At 43.1% G+C, this 17,642-nt stretch overlaps 1 protein-coding gene across 2 annotated transcripts in view; it reads right to left on the reverse strand.

The window, feature by feature from the left end:
- Positions 1 to 17,642, reverse strand: part of LOC111970219 (semaphorin-3F-like) — a 118,587-nt gene that overhangs the window by 39,296 nt on the left and 61,649 nt on the right. For both annotated transcript variants that reach the window (XM_023996861.2, XM_023996845.2), the window contains exons 3-4: positions 1,411 to 1,571; positions 1,247 to 1,309 (exon numbers count right to left, since the gene is read on the reverse strand). In XM_023996861.2, the coding sequence (XP_023852629.1) occupies positions 1,247 to 1,309; positions 1,411 to 1,571 (224 nt within the window). The remainder of the gene's footprint in view (positions 1 to 1,246; positions 1,310 to 1,410; positions 1,572 to 17,642) is intronic.

A 17,642-nucleotide genomic window follows, 5' to 3' on the forward strand; every position in this document is an offset into this window, starting at 1 on the left:
GCATGAGACAAAGGAAAGTGTAGCATTGGGGAAAGAAGCGGTATGTTGTAATTGTAGGGGTGCCCATGGGGCTGGGATCAGAAATGTCTAGTGAGAGAGAGGCAGGTTGAGGTTACCAGGGTTAAGAAGTGCAGAGGGTATCGTGTGCTGAGGCAGTGAAGAAAGTAGAGGAAGATGGGTCAACGGGGAGGGATCCTGAGAGGATTCGTGTGAGTAGTAGATCTGTGCTATTACAGAGGGATYGGCCAATGAGTGATATACTGTGTAGTATGGCTTTTATGGCTTTTTAGCGTTCATAGCAATGGTAATCAATTGTACTGCAGGGATGGAACGTACATCGCAGAAAATAGAGGTTGCGGTGGCAGCTGCAGAGAAGTATTCGGGTGTACGAGCTTTGATGTCAGAAGAGTTACAGGGTGTGTTGAGTAGTGGTGTCACATCCTCCCAGGCCGTTGGCCTGAGGTAGGATCAGATTGGTTTAAATAGAGGAATAGGGTGGTGGGTTTTTAATCAGTGTAGGGTGAGATGGCAGGGAATTTATTTATTATTATACTTTTTTTTTTATCACGCAAAGTATAATGGATTTATACCCCAGTTTAGTTGGTGGCGGTAATGCACGCCGTTAAACCTCATCGAAGACGAACACCACACCAAGCAACAGCCCTTGGTGTGGTGAAGAACCAACAGAATGCGTCATTGACCAAAAGTGAGTTATTATCTGATGCTTTGTCTGACTATGTACTTTGATTTGTTCTGTAGTTTCTGCCTTATAGATTATGTTCTTGAACTTTACTGTCGATCCTGCACTGCCCTATCGCTTGCCTATCGCTTGCCTTAGCTTCAGCATTTTGCATATTGTTCATTTAAGTTTAAACCGTTTCAGTATTGCTACTTATAGCACCCTTTTGAGTAGCATTATATGGGAAATGTGTATTGAATGTGTATTGATGAATTGTGCCAGGGTAATTGTAACTTATTGTGGATTTGTTAATAACTGTCACATTTCCATTGTTCCTAGAACCATACATACTACATTCTATAACTTCAATGTGCTCTGATGATTGACCTGCCAAAATAAAACAGTTCAAAGTGATCAAAGTGAAGTCCTGAATCCAAGTCTCTCTGACAGGAGCCCTTTGGCGGCCACTAAAACCAGCCATACAGTTCTTTCAAAAGTAGACCATTTCTTACACCAAGAGCACAACTAACCCACATGTTAAGATGATTGAGAGAGTATGGTACTCACGTTGATATCCTTTCCAGACAAAACACACTCAGTTTTCCTCTGAGGAGCCACAGGCCAGTGAATCTGAGAGAGAGGAGAGAGAGAAGCAGGTTTGTTTTTAGTGCTAGACATGCAGAACCCAGCAGGTCTAGCTAGGATCAATAATGGAGTGGGGCATCTCTTACTATGAGTGGCTCCTTATTGATGTCGTGCAGGTCCAGAGACAGGATGTAGTCCTTGCTGCCCACGTACATACGGTCGTGGTCCTCGTCCATACGCAGGATGCGGTAGTCTGTTGAGTTGAGCAGGAAGGAGAAGTGGTGGGCAGTGCCAGTAGATCTCAGCTCTAATGCGAGAGGGAGAGGAAGAGAATTAGGTTTAATCACTGTAGTCATGAACAATGTGGCCGTAAAGTGCAGTGTATATACACACATTGAGAAACATGTAATTCACATACAGTTTACTGCCAAAATAATGGAAACACTTTAGTAAATGAGGGATACAAAATATATTGAAATCAGGTGCTTCCACACAGGTATCCTTCCTTAGTTAATTAAGCAATTATGCTTAGGGTATGAATAAAAATGCTGGGCAGGCAAATCTTGGGGACATTATTTTAGCAACCATGGCTATGCCCCTGCTCCCATAGGATGACAATGCCCCCATCCACAAGGAACAAGTGGTCACTGAGTTGTTTGATGAGCATGAAAACGATGTAAACCATATGCCATGGCCGGTTCAGTCACCAGATCTCAACCCAATTGAACACTTATGGGAGATTCTGAGACAGCGTTTTCCACCACCCTCAATAAACACCAAATTATGGAATTTCTCATGGAAGAACCGAAGAATTTCTCGTGGAAGAGTTCCAGACACTTGTAGAATCAATGCCAATGTGCATTGAAGTTGTTCTGGCTTGTAGTGGCCCAACGCCCTATTAAGACACTTTAGGTTGGTGTTTTCTTTATTTTGGCATTTACCTGTATATTCAAAAGTGATTCGCCTTTTATTGAGAGTCAGTTCAAGGCAACAAGATCCTAGAACTGGCACAGGAACTTTACAGTAACAGTCCTTTTGGGGGGAAATCATATTTCCTCCACAAWGTCATGCCAACCATATCCAAGCACACACACAAAAACAAATCTTGTGCCGCTTACAATAACTTCAACCACTCATAAAAGTAGGCTCCAAATGTAATCCTCCGACACCCCCACTGCCCACTAACTTTTACATTAGCTGTGGTGGAGCGATGCCTGCTACTCCAATCTTCTGTTTACATTCAGTTGCTCTGTATGACATACGAACCCTCACTGGCTGTTATTATGGTTTTTGCTTTTTGAATTGCTATGAGTTATGGTATATAAATGTAATTACACACATCCCAAAAGTGACGCACGAAGAGTATTTCCATAGATATTTTCATTCTGTGTAACAGTAAAATMAAGAGGTGCCCGTCAGACTGTGGGTGATGCGAGACTAACACAGGGAATTGACAATATCTGTTCTTGCTGTAACGTGATAACTAAGGGAACGCACACGCAGACAGGAAATGCAACCTGGGTTTACAAGAAGTGTCTCAACGTGAATATATAATATCTAATATCTGCACAATATCAGCATAAGCCATCATAAAACCCCAAAGCCTGTATGGGGTTTGATTTATTAGGATCCCCATTAGCTGACGCCAACGGGGTGACAGTTAGTCTTACTGGGGTCCGACACATAACGAAAAATACATTACAGACAAAATACTTTACGATTTACATACATTTACAAACATGAACATGTAGTGTGTGTGTTGGGGGGCAGGACGAGACAGAGGAGGCATAAACATGGGAACAGACTACTACCCACTTTCTCTGCAAAGCGTATAGTTTGAAATGGCTGATATTCCAAACAATAAAGCCTAGAATCAACAAGAAATATGTTTTGACCAGTCCAAATTCTGGCATATTACTGTATCATTCAGTACTTTGGCAAAGATCATGGACTTCTGAGTTATGTATTTATTAAAATGTATCACAAGCCATTTGACTGATACAGCATGGTTTACTTTATTGAAACCTAGGAAGTCCCTGAATTTTCCACGTAAATATTGTAGATCTTTAACCTCTGATACAGGTCCRATCTTCCTTTCATTTGAAAAAAWTGGGTGCATTGAACTGTCAACACTTTGGCAACTTTCATATATTTGGTTATGATTAATCAAAGACCTGCAAATGTTTTTTAAATTTAGCTTGGAAGCCCATTCTTTAAAGAAACAATGTTTAGACTCGAAACGCATACACATATGTCTAACCATTGGACCCAATGACTTTATCTGTGATGGCAAATGTATGATATACTGTATGCATTGACTTCCAAACTCTCCAAAACAAGTGGCAATATCCTTAGCAGGACAAGCATTTGCCCAGTTGACTGTTATTGTTTACCATCACTTAACGTTAATGTACTAACAGAAATTGGGGATGGCCGATCTCTAACATAAAGGAAACCAAGAATAGCAGAAGTCCAGATCAATCTGTCCTGACACAACAAGATGATTCAAAACACATTTGATTTCCAATGCCCTCCAGAATTACATGCATAATGTCTTGTGGAGTTGTTCTATAATATCAAAGGCTGGGAATTCAACTAACTTGGTCCTTCTATTGATCCCATATGTTGTTCTCAGGCTGTTGCTAAGCAAGTCCGTCTYTGCCTTTTCTATTTCATCACACTGTCTGACATGCTTCTCCAATGTCCTTTAAGTATATGCATCCTCATTGAAGAGTGACTGCATGTCTTCAAAAGAACACTCACAGTGTCTGCACTTACTGTAGGTAAAGCCCACACCCTATTTGAGCCCTGCTAGTTCATGTTGTGTCAGGGTGTCTCCACAGAGAGAGACCAAGGCACCATATATAGTTTTCTCTCCGTTAAAAGTTTACATTTTAACCACACTGTACAATGCATCCATGTCTTCCTTGATTCTATTCAATATTACATCTACACCAGATTGACGGAGGTCTGCTGATCTAGCCATGGCAAGTAGCCTGATAGCAGCCAGTTTAGACCTGTATTTTGGATTTATATTTCCTAGGGTGTAGTACACCATTAACAACTTGTTTTTTGAGGCAAAGGATCCTAGTGGATTACAGATCTCTATTTCATCCGTGTACAGAACAATCTGCAATGCATTTGGTTTCTCTGAAAATAAGGGATGTGATTTTAGAAGAGCACCATCAACAATGTCATGAAAACAACTTTCCCTGCACATCTGGGGTCCCTTTTCAACCAGACAAAATCCTTGGGTGTGATAAGATGACTAATGGTACATAATGAAATAATTTGTCTTTGATGAAAAAGTATTTTGATCCTCCACATTTCATCCTGCATATGGTTCGAGCAATTGGAATTTCCTCTGCGTACAAACAGCTAAACTGCTTTTTAATAACACTGCCCTGTCGAAATGTTGCAATGCCAGCAAAAGGGTCAATGAAATTGTCAAATATATCCATTGCATCTTCTTCAAGTTGACCTGATGTGCTTCCTGAATGCTTCTTTAGCACTGTCTCCATCTGCTTCCTGAGGTTYTCCAATAGTGATGATTGATATTGCTGTACCCCAGCAACAATGTCATTCACYCCTTTCTGAAAATGAAAGAGAGAGAGAGGTGGGGATGTCATCAATCATGGAGGTTGGAACACACCTTCATGGATACTTATGATATACAGATTTTGTTTATGACATATTCATTAACACAAGGACATAAGGGATCAACAATAGTAAGGTGGACAACCTAGCAATGAAGAGAATGAACTCAACCATCACTGAACCACTACAAAATGCTCTGCATAATGTAACAAACCAAATGCTGTGCTCTGCTCAGAAAAAGCATCTTACCTGTGAGAGACGATGCTTGGCTCTGGCATTTATCACAAAAGCAGTGGCATGTGTTGTCTGATCCTAAAAAAAAGTTGACATTGAATATGTAGTATCCTGACATGTGCAGTCTGGACATTACTAGTTCATGACAWGTATAATGTTTGTGACAGGAGAAGTGGTTGTGAAGACTGACTATGAATGCTATTAGTATAYCCAAGTACTTTAAAAAATATGGTCAATTTCAGTAGATTGCCACCAACCGAGTAACTTACTTACTTACTGTGACAGCTCCATGTTGGTCAATGCCCCTTTGCCCTTCGTCTGAGTCAGGTGTATGGAGTTGCTGATCAGTGATGCTGGAGTTAGCTAGAAGCTGATCGGGTTGAATATTGTCCTGTGTACCACATGTCAAAGAAACAGATTATTATTTGAAATTGTATTTAGTTTCACCAAGAGCTATTTAAGTGTTTTGTTCCTATTTATCATTGATTATTTTCACATTAACCCGGRTTTAGCCATAAGAGGTCATTATAGCTAAAATGATCGAATAGCCTATGGACAGTATGACTTTGGTCCGTGTATCGTCCATTCATWAAATACAATTTAAAAAATCCAGCAGAAAACAAAAACAAATCCTAGCTAGCTACTTACTTGTTCCGGTGGTACTTGGCTTTCCTCCGATGGCTGTTCACCTAGTCGGGTGCCTTCAAGTAGGTGTTGAAGGTGTATCTTCTCTTTACATGATGATAGAAGGAATTGTACACTCTATATTCCTCAGTGCATCCGCCAATACCACAGAGCAACCAGAAATCAGGGCTGCGACTGTGKAATCTATTGATATGGCTCAATAACAGTTTCAATGAAAAAGTCATAAAAACGCAGCAGARAACGCACCGCCAAAGTATCTTGAGCGTTACTAAAAGGAAACGAAAGTAAAACGTTCCCACTGCTTACTATAAAAAGGGTTAAAAGAACTCAAAATGATGTTCACAAGTATTTTTTATACGACCAAGTAATTTGATTGGAGTAGAGTATAACAGCACTGGGACTTTTAACTATACATGTATSACTCCGCTTTACAGGTGTTCTAATAACCGTTAATTACATTAACGATCGTTATCTATCTTAGATTGTAACAAACGTCGCACCACAAAGATGAACATATTTCCTCAAATAACATTTGAGTTAAATTATGAATGGTCGTCAGGAGAGGACGGTAACGTGTAGACCTACACAAAGTAGCAGGCTAGTGTGTAGGAAAATGTTTATGTGGTGCTTGACAACAGTCCAGTTCCAGTCCAGTTGTGGAACTATGTGTCCCAGTCCAGTTGTGGAACTATGTGTCCCAGTCCAGTTGTGGAACTATGTGTCCCAGTCCAGTTGTGGTACTATGTGTCCCAGTCCAGTTGTGGAACTATGTCCCCAGTCCAGTTGGTGGAACTATGTGTCCCCAGTCCAGTTGTGGAACTATGTCCCCAGTCCAGTTGTGGAACTATGTGTTCCAGTCCAGTTGTGGTACTATGTGTCCCAGTCCAGTTTGTGGAACTATGTCCCAGCAGTTGTGGAACTATGTCCCAGTCCAGTTGTGGAACTATGTGTCCCCAGTCCAGTTGTGGAACTAATGTGTCCCAGCCAGTGTGGAACTGTGTCCCAGTCAGTTGTGGAAACTATGTGCCCCAGTTCCAGTTTGTGGAACTATGTGTCCCAGTCCAGTTGTGGTAACTATGTGTCCCAGTCCAGTTGTGGAACTATGTGTCCCAGTCCAGTTGTGGTACTATGTGTCCCAGTCCAGTTGTGGAACTATGTCCCCAGTCCAGTTGTGGAACTATGTGTCCCCAGTCCAGTTGTGGAACTATGTCCCCAGTCCAGTTGTGGAACTATGTGTTCCAGTCCAGTTGTGGTACTATGGTGTCCCAGTCCAGTTGTGGAACTATGTGTCCCAGTCCAGTTGTGGAACTATGTCCCAGTCGCAGTTTGTGGAACTATGTGTCCCACGTCCCAGTTGTGGAACTATGTGTCCCAGTCCAGTTGTGGAACTATGTGTCCCCAGTCCAGTTGTGGAACTATGTGCCCAGTCCAGTTGTGGAACTATGTGTCCCAGTCCACAGTTGTGGTACTATGTGTCCCAGTCCAGTTGGAATAGTCCCCAGTCCGTTGTGGAACTATGTGTCCAGTCCAGTTGTTGACTATGTGTCCAGTCAGTTGTGGTACTATGTGTCCCAGTCCAGTTGTGGTACTATGTGTCCCAGTCAGTGTGGTACTAGTGTCAGTCCAGTTGTGGTACTATGTGTCCCAGTCCAGTTGTGGAACTATGTGTCCCAGTCCAGTTTGGAACTATGTGTGTTGGCAGAGCCAAATACATTATTAAATAAATAAACAAATCAATAATCTGTTGTTGCGTACTACTGTTAACTAATAAATGGCGCTTGTAGACTGTTGTATAAAAGCAATATCACATCGAGGTTGTGCTGTTATACTGAATATTATTATTTTCGGCACTCGGCCTGCGGCCTTGTACCTACGACCGAATCACAGCTGTGCTGATATTCAACACTCCCTCTCGTGTGATATTGCTTAACTGACATACGTTCATCACATTATCTAGCTACATAAGTGAGGCCTATAAATAAAAAGTCAAAGCTTTGCGTCATTTAACAACACCATGAATGAAGATGGAATGAATGACACATATCCGGGCATGGATCATTTATCAACCGCAGTATTAAAAGGTCATGTTAATTTGTTTATACCCATCTACCTTTCGTTAGCTAACATTCATTTGAATTGGAAAGTTGGCAAACCAAGTTAGCATGCTAATTTTAACTAGGTAACGTTGATTGTTAGCAGTTAATAACTGCACGAACGGACATTCGTTGAAAACACTTGAACTTTGGTTAGATTGATAGTGCTTTATTGCCAGAAATAGTGTTAATAAGGTGTAAATGTGCCCTAATGACTGACACCGTCGATTATTTAGCTTCGCCGTCTTTGGCTACCTTTCTATTGACAATAGAAAATAAATAGAAAGGGTGCCAAACGGCGAAGCTAAATAATCGACGGTGTCAGTCATTGTCGACAATCTTAGCTAGGCAAACTAAGATTAACATAACTAAGATTTTCATAAAGGCGACAATTTAGCGTTAATGTTAGTTTCATTAGCTTGCACTATCTTTTGGTTTAAAGTAATTAACGCCAATGTTAATGATATACTGGTAGTCTACTTTTGTTAGCTAACATTAGCTAGCTTGTTAAATCATTCCTGCATTAACTGGAAAGGGAAGACAGTATGCTAATGTCTCATAACCTGTATCAACCTGACACTTTGCGTCTATGTATTAGTTGCTAATTATTTAACTATTTACCATGTGGTTAAATGTGTATTTCAGCTGCTAATATAAACACAGACATGGTGTCCAGCTTCTTAAAGGAGTATTCATGTGATCTCTTTCCCGGGCCAGAGCACTTCTTCAGAACCATTTGTGGAGACTTACTCATGGTGAAAATGAGATAATGTTAGATTTTCACAGTTGGGAGACATTTAATCTAACCATGCAGGCAGTGTTTCCTGTTATCAAAGAAGCATTTCCTGGCCATCATTACAATACATGTATCTGAAGATGTATTTGTTTTGGTGTTTGCTGTTAGGTTGTTGTTATAGTGTGGTGTTATTTGTTCTTTATAATTACCATTGAATAAATGTATGTCTTATACAGGGTGAAGAATCAGACCTGTGTAGACCTGGCACCTCCTCTGGGACCTGTGATTTCAGCCCCAATCCCACACCCTTTCCCTCCTCCTTCACCCCCTTCCACTCTGTTTTTGTGGTCATATTTGTTTTTCTCTTTGTGTTTGTGTCAGTCTGCAGAAGTCCCCAACACCTTTCTTCAGGCGAGACCACTCTTCAGCCCTGTCGTGATTGTCTGTGAAACCAACTGCATACTGGCCATTGGAYCCATGCCTGTGGTGACCTTCCCAAAAGAGGACATCTATGCCAGCGTGACATATCTCGGTCGAAAACAGCTCTGGTGGATCAGCCTACCAACCCAGAGGGACAAGTTCATAAAAATGTAAAAGGTTATTCAAAAAAACAACCATTCTGGTCATACCACAGTCCAGTTACATYTAGATTTGAATTCCATGTGAACTCATCGTAATGGTTTACATTTTAGAAATTTACCAGACTCTCTTATCCAGAGCAACTTACTGTAGTAGTGAGTGCGTACATTGTTGTGCAGGTCCCGCATGGGAACCCTCAACCCTGGCCTTGCAAGTTCCATGCTCTACCAACTGAGATACACGGGAAACATTTTTTGAAACAATCTGGAAATAAAACCTGTCGCAAATTACTCATCTGTCATTAATGGCGGATTGCTGCCATGGATTGGTGTGTGTGTGCGCATGTGTGTGTGTGCGTGCATTTATGTGTGAGATCAGGGGTGTGAGGGCAGATGGATGGGAGGTTTGGGACACAGAGTAGAGCTTTGTTCCTGTCCTCCCATTTCAACTGGTCTGGTATGATAATGGGTCCATTAAAAGGTTGAGAGGATCTCAGTGTTAAACCGTAGCTGGGAAACTGACAGGAGGTCTTTCTCTCTGTCTCTCAAGGTGGGCCTCTGTGCGTGCAGCTTGGGAAAGTTGATCCAGCACCTGGACCCCAAATGTCCCAGAGGACACTACGATGTAGGTCCTGTTCATTTTCCACTCCGATYGGTGCAGACAAACGACCCCCGTCTTCTGTAACTTCTACTACTTTTCCAGAGCCCTCCTCTTTCTCCTGCCGCTAATGGWATGCTCCATTGCATCGAGAGGAGAAAGTCTCTTCTCAATAAAAAAGCCCTCCCCACAACAGCTTTAGTGAACATCTGTCCATGTGGAAATAGAAGTGTATAATGTTATGTTTACCCAGATGGAAGAAGTGGGTGAGTGAGTGAGTGAGTAGCTCTCAAGTGCAGAAAGAGACACAGGAGATTGTGTAACTGTAAAAGTGACATGGATCATCTGGCAGAGGGCTACTCAGTTGTTAATGTGCCGAGCGCTGGCTTTTCCCCTTAGGAAACTCTTCAATGGTACTATCATGGTTTAGCAGGTGTGAGATAGCCACACACAGATACTGTATATAGTGCAAGATGTCTTCCCTTTCTCCTTCTGTTAATGTGAATGCTCTTCCCATATGCACACACACACACACACCTGCTCTGCCACGTTGCTCTCTGTGCCTCTGTAACTAGGACACAGGTGGTAGTGAAGATATTTAAACCCTCTAACCCTTAATAACCCCCTCTAATCCTCTCTAACCCTCTCTAATCCCCACAAACCCTCACTAACACTCTAACCCCCACTAGCCTTCTCTAACCCCACTAACTCTCTCTAACCCCCACCAACCCTCACTAACCATCGCTAACCCCCATCTAATCCTCTCTAACTCCCTCTAATCCTCACTAATCCTCTCTAATCCCCACAAACCCTCACTAACCGTCTCTAACCCTCACTCTCTCTAACCCTCACTAACCCTCTCTAACCCAGACAGACAGGAACATCCCTTTCTCTCAGCAGTGTCTGTTCAGCCCACCCAGAACAGATACAGAGCAGCTACAGTACTGCCCCCACACACACACAGACACACACCACCACAACACACACACACACACACACACACACACACACACACACACACACACACACACACACACACACACACACACACACACACACACACACACACACACACACACACACACACACACACACACACACACACACACACACACACACCACATTCAACAGTGTGAGAGCAGTGAAAGGTCATCCATCTTCATAAAAACCCAGGCCGACTAGTCTGAGCAGCCCTGTTGTCAGCTCTGATCATCAGCAGGCGAGTCGCCAGCCAGCGGTTCCTCACTGTGCCCAGACATCACTCCCGTCCTGTCCTGTAGCGCTGCTGGCAGGTGCAGCGGGCCGAGGGGATACTGGAGACGCTGGGTTCAGAGGACACGCCGTCACCAGCTGACATGTGGCATTCATCACATCCGCGCTGAGATTAGCACTCATGGTCATTTGAATGGGACCGTGGTGGTGTCGCGTCACTGTCTGCCTGCTCTGTTTCTAGCGCTTGGCAGGGGGAAGTTAGGCATTGCACAAGTCCCTAGCAGGTCCAAGGTCATAGGAGAGAAACATATACAGACAGACAGAGAGACAGACATACACAGGAATATTACAGGGGCGTCATGCACCCCAAAAATCTAATGGGGCARAAAGTATGTGAGGATGGCTGGGGGTGGTCCAGTGGGGGGACTCGGCCCCCTGTACGGAAGTTGGAGCAAAAAGCTTTTTCCTGCAATTTAGAGCCATCAATAAGCTTAATTCTATGTAAATATGCTTATTTGTCTGCATATCAAAGCATACCTTTTGAGCTGTCTATCCTACTGACTGGTGTTTTTTTTTTTTTAAGAAACTAAATATGCTTTACATCTGTGTACAAATCTGGGTAAAAGATTGAAAGGAATGTGAGTCTTATTCAGTACATTTAGTAATTACTTGCTTTTCTAAAGTCTACCAACCTTGCGAGCAGGCATGCCAGCTAAGATAGTTGGACAAGCTAGCTACTATAAATTGATTGACAGCCTGAAATGGCTTCTTGGTAGCTAGTTATGAGGTTGGGAGATTGGGAACCTATCTGGGCTAGCTAAAGCCAACTTCATACAATTYCTAGGTGGCTAGTAGTATTACAGAGAAACAACAACAAAAACATTTGTTTGGAGGGGACAAATCTGAGGGGGCATGTGCCCCTGTGCCTCCTATGGGCATGATGCCTCTGTGTGACAGGCAGACATCCACCCAAAACAGCTTGAGTTGCAAAAACAACATCTAAAGACGTGCATCGCTATGCTGAGACCTTTCTGTTTCTAAAACTATGTGGGTGTTTTTGAAGCATTTGTTCATGTTTTTTTCTTTCAGATCCCCCATACCGCACAAAGAGGATGCGTAAGTGACTCGCTGGTTGGGGCAAGTTTCTCAAAAACAAGTGAAATCGCAAAAAAAGTGTCTGGATCCTTCTATAAAATTCCATTTACATCAAAGATAGAGATTTGGTTGTAAAAAAGCTAAATTCTCCTTTAACCCACAGATAAAGATAACAAAAAATCTACAAGATCTAGAACTCTGAATTTGGATGCTAAAAACACTTGTATTCTCCAGCTGGCAACGAGGAATAAAATAAACGACAGTAAATGTAGCAAACATTGAGAAACCTACAAAGAATATTGAAATAGCATGATACTTAATATCTGCATGGTCTGCTTAAGACTAATCAGGCCAAGGAGAGTTAACTAAATATAAAGCTGAGGTACATGCTCTCCGCCGTTAAAATGATATCAAAACATGACATCAAATAAATCACTTTTAAACTGGAATAATTACAGTCTTATGTTACATTAAATAGTGCTTGTGGTTTGTTTTGCAAGATGGACATTTCATGTAATTGTGTTTTAGAACGATCACTGGATCCAACAATCATCTTAAAAATACATATCACCCATTTTGGCATTTTCTGTCTCAGAGAAAATTCCCATTGTAAATAAAGAGTATTATGGGATAATTGAAACATTTTCTGCCTATGTTTAACATAAAACAAAACAGAAAAAACGTCTTCTGCGCTGCACATTTCTTGTGGCTAAAATCACTGTGCTGTTAAAAACGGGTGGTGTCTGTAGTTTCAAATAGGGTGAATGAGAAACATCACGAGCGCCAAATATACAGTAAAGCATGCCCCTGCATAACATATGACTAGAGATCTGGAGACTAGGAGGGAGGGACTCTAAAGGAGTGACTGAACAGAATCCACACTGAGTAGAGATGTGTCTGCTTCTCTCCTGCCTGCTTGTCCTCTTCCTTTGTATCTGTCCTGGATTACAGAACACAGCAGATATACTGTAGGACATGACACAGCAGGTATACTGTAGGACATGACTCAGCAGGTATACTCTATGACATGACACAGCAGGTATACTCTATGACATGACACAGGAATTGGTGTGTTTGGATAATGATAGTTTGTTGGTGATGTGGACACCAAGGAGCTTGAAACTCTCGACTTACTCCACTACTCCACTCACTCCACTACATGTTAATGGGGGCTAGTTTGGCCCTGTTTTTTCTGTAGTCCACGATCAGCTCCTTTTCTTGCTCACGTTGAGGGAGAGGTTGTTGTACTGGCACCACACTGCCTGGTCTCTGACCTCCTCCCTATAGGCTGTCTCATCGTTGTCGGTGATCAGGCCTACCACTGTTGTGTCATCATAAAACTTAATGATGGTGTTGGAGTCGTGCTTGGCCACGCAGTCGTGGGTGAACAGGGAGCACAGGAAGGGACAAAGCACACACCCCTGAGGGGCCCCCGTGTTGAGGATCAGTGTGGCAGATGTGTTGTTGCCTACCCTTACTACCTGGAAGTCCAGGATCCAGTTGCAGAAGGTGTTTAAGGAGGTTGTCTCCTTTGCATATTTTCATTTTAAAATAAATAAAACTTGTAATACAAAAATAAAATGTATTTATGTATTCTTTTAATTGGAAAAGTTTCAGTCTGGTGCCTGGCCTTAAAGTTCAGTGAGTGCATACATTTTAGTGTACGTCATCCTTGCAAGCAAGATAAGTGCTCTTCTCAGTTGCGGCTCTGATAGTTTTATCTAGCATGACATATTGAAAGTGAGAGGACGCATATAGAGGAGAAACCTTCACATATAAATTGTGTGTTCAGTGCAAACTGGTGGCAATAGTTCCACCCAGAGCAGATCAGAAGGATCTGGGATACATCACTGGAGCTAACCACAACCAGATGTGTGTGTGTGTGTGTGTGTGTGTGTGCGTGTGTGTGTGTGTGTGTGTGTGTGTGTGTGTGTGTGTGTGTGTGTGTGTGTGTGTGTGTGTGTGTGTGTGTGTGTGTGTGTGTGTGTGTGTGTGTGTGTGTGTGTGTGTGTGTGTGTGTGTGTGTGTGTGTGTGTGCGTTCCAGGACCTTATGGTTATGATGAGGAGATAAGGTTGAGGAGGAAAGAAGCCTTGGATTTAAGCACCTGTCACATTTACTGCATCTCAGGGGAGATTGACAGGCGAGCTGAGGGAGAACGAAAATCGATTAGGGAATGACCTCGACCTTGGAGCAGCAGACCTAATGGAACATCCCATCACAGGTAGGCCTGAGAATGTAACTAGTGAAGAGCTCTGTCTACCACAGACCGAGACCAGCATGTCAATTACATCTGGTGGTAAACTGATACGGTCTGTCTGTCCACCAGATGATTTGATCCCTCTGCTCTCTCACTACTCTTCTACTGGGTGGGTAGACAGGTGGCTGGGCTGGGGCTGGGTGGGCAGGGTCACACTGTCTCCTTGGTGGAGCGAGAGACAACAAGCATTTCTCTACACTCTCAATAACATCTGCTAACCATGTGTACGTGACCAATAAAATTTGATTTGAGAGAGAGACCAATTGTGCACCTGCCCAGGTCGCTCTATTTGAGGGGCTGCTTGTGGAGTGAACTGCGCTGTGACAGTCTGTGAAGCGGAAAGAGGAGCTCAGCCCTCGGCCCTCAGCCCTGACTTGGTTCCTCCTGTGTGAGGAGCCGCTATCAGAGCTGGAGATCTACCCATGATCTGCCTGCTGCACTGAGGTGTGGAGGTGAGGGGAGGGGGAAGGAAGGTGGCGATCTGGACGTAGAAGTCGCAGACAGCAGAAAATCCCACATACCTGCCCAGGCATCCCCGGCATGTTGTCTGAATTCCCCCATCAACACTTAGGTTCAGTGACCCATAATGGGAAGGTGTGGCTCACCTTGCTTTGGCTTGTCTCCAGCCATGTGCGTGTGTTTGTGTTGCATGTATGGTACAGAACATACAATAAATGTTGAGCATACTGAGCAGCGGCTTCGTATAAGGAAAGAATGCTGACTCATTAGTGTTCTTTCTCTTCCTTTCTCTCTCATCTATCGCCACCTTTAGACATCAATCACTTTTCACTTTTTTTAGACACTCAATCACTTTTTATAGCTACTAACAGGCCTCCTGGGCCATATACAGCGTTCCTCACTGAGTTCCCTGACTTCCTATCGGACCTTGTAGTCATAGCAGATAATATTCAAATTTTTGGTGATTTTAATATTCACATGGAAAAGTCCACAGACCCACAACAAAAGGCTTTCGGAACCATCATCAACTCAGTGGGTTTTGTCCAACATGTCTCTGGACCTACTCACTGTCACAGTCATACTCTGGACCTAGTTTTGTCCCATGGAATAAATGTTGTGGATCTTAATGTTTTTCCTCATAATCCTGGACTATCGGACCACCATTTTATTACGTTTGCAATCGCAATACCCAAGGACGTCAGAGGACAAAAATCAGTTAACCACCTAACTGAGGAACTCAATTTAACCTTGCGCAATACCCTAGATGCAGTTGCACCCCTAAAAACTAAAAACATTTGTTATAAGAAACTAGCTCCCTGGTATACAGAAAATACCCGAGCTCTGAAGCAAGCTTCCAGAAAATTGGAACGGAAATGGCGCCACACCAAACTGGAAGTCTTCCGACTAGCTTGGAAAGACAGTACCGTGCAGTATCGAAGAGCCCTCACTGCTGCTCGATCATCTTATTTTTCCAACTTAATTGAGMAAAATAAGAACAATCCAACATTTCTTTGTGATACTGTCGCAAAGCTAACTAAAAAGCAGCATTCCCCAAGAGAGGATGGCTTTCACTTCAGCAGTAATAAGTTCATGAACTTATTTTCCTCCAAAGCTCAGTTGTCCTGAGTCTGCACAACTCTGCCAGGACCTAGGATCAAGAGAGACACTCAAGTGTTTTAGTATTATATCTCTTGACACAATGATGAAAAGTACCAATTGTGGCAGCCGCCCAGGTCGCTGTCTAATTCACTAGTCGGTCGTCTCTCGTCTTGGGTGGAGCGGATACTGCTCCGTACTCGTTGACAGTCTTGTGGGGAGGCGGAAAGCCATTTAGGAGCTGGCAGCCTACGGCTGGGCTGCGCCTTCCTCAGTTCATTGACTCTTCTCGGATTTCCGATCTGTGTTGAACGGAGACGCTATCAGAGCGGGATCTACCCATGATCTGCACTGCTGCACTGAGCGTGAGATGCGAGATGTGAGGGAGACGCGCGCGGATGTGCCACGATGGCTGAGTCTGGACGTAGGACAGTCGCAGAACAAGCAGAAAATCCCACATACCTGCCCAGGACCCGTTCTTAACCCCCCGGAGTCAATGCTCCTGGAGCGTCTTAGGAGCAATTACCCCCGTCAATCCACAACACTTTAGGTTAGGTGAGCCCCAGGGTAAGGGAAGGTGGGCTGGCTCATCCGTATGGCGTTGTACGAGAGAGGATTATCTCGGCCAATGTCTATTGGTACGCGTGGTGTGGGTTGATTTAGTGTTGCATGGCTAACATTCGGCAAGCATGAACTATTGGCATAGAGATAAGGATGACTGGTTTTGAGCATGAACTGAGGGCGCAAAGATTTTGGTTAATGACATTGCCCGAAGCAACGGGACTGGTAGTGTATCACGTATATCACGAGAAAGAATGCTGTATTTAGATCAAGGTGAGTATAGTGTTCTTGTTCTCGCGCCATATTGCTATCTTGACACGGGGCGCACTGAGAGAGGCGGACCTTTCGTATGGGAAAGGAATGCTCGATCTTAGATGTTTCTTGTCTTGCGTATCATTTGATCGCCATTTTTAGGACTCAATTTCACAGTTTTCACTTTTTTAGACACTCATCACTTTTTATAGCTACTAACAGGCCTCCTGGGCCATATACAGCGTTCCTCACTGAGTTCCCTGACTTCCTATCGGACCTTGTAGTCATAGCAGATAATATTCAAATTTTGGTGATTTTAATATTCACATGGAAAAGTCCACAGACCCACAACAAAAGGCTTTCGGACCATCATCAACTCAGTGGGTTTTGTCCAACATGTCTCTGGACCTACTCACTGTCACAGTCATACTCTGGACCTAGTTTTGTCCATGGAATAAATGTTGTGGATCTTAATGTTTTTCCTCATAATCCTGGACTATCGACCACCATTTTATTACGTTTGCAATCGCAATACCCAAGGACGTCAGAGGACAAAAATCAGTTAACCACCTAACTGAGGAACTCAATTTAACCTTGCGCAATACCCTAGATGCAGTTGCACCCCTAAAAACTAAAAACATTTGTTATAAGAAACTAGCTCCCTGGTATACAGAAAATACCCGAGCTCTGAAGCAAGCTTCCAGAAAATTGGAACGGAAATGGCGCCACACCAAACTGGAAGTCTTCCGACTAGCTTGGAAAGACAGTACTGTGCAGTATTGAAGAGCCCTCACTGTGCTCGATCATCTTATTTTTCAAACTTAATTGAGTAAAATAAGAACAATCCAACATTTCTTTGTGATACTGTCGCAAAGCTAACTAAAAAGCAGCATTCCCCAAGAGAGGATGGCTTTCACTTCAGCAGTAAATAAGTTCATGAACTTATTTTCCTCCAAAGCTCAGT

This window comes from Salvelinus sp. IW2-2015, linkage group LG1 (assembly GCF_002910315.2).
Source record: "Salvelinus sp. IW2-2015 linkage group LG1, ASM291031v2, whole genome shotgun sequence".
Classification (NCBI taxonomy): Eukaryota; Metazoa; Chordata; class Actinopteri; order Salmoniformes; family Salmonidae; genus Salvelinus; species Salvelinus sp. IW2-2015.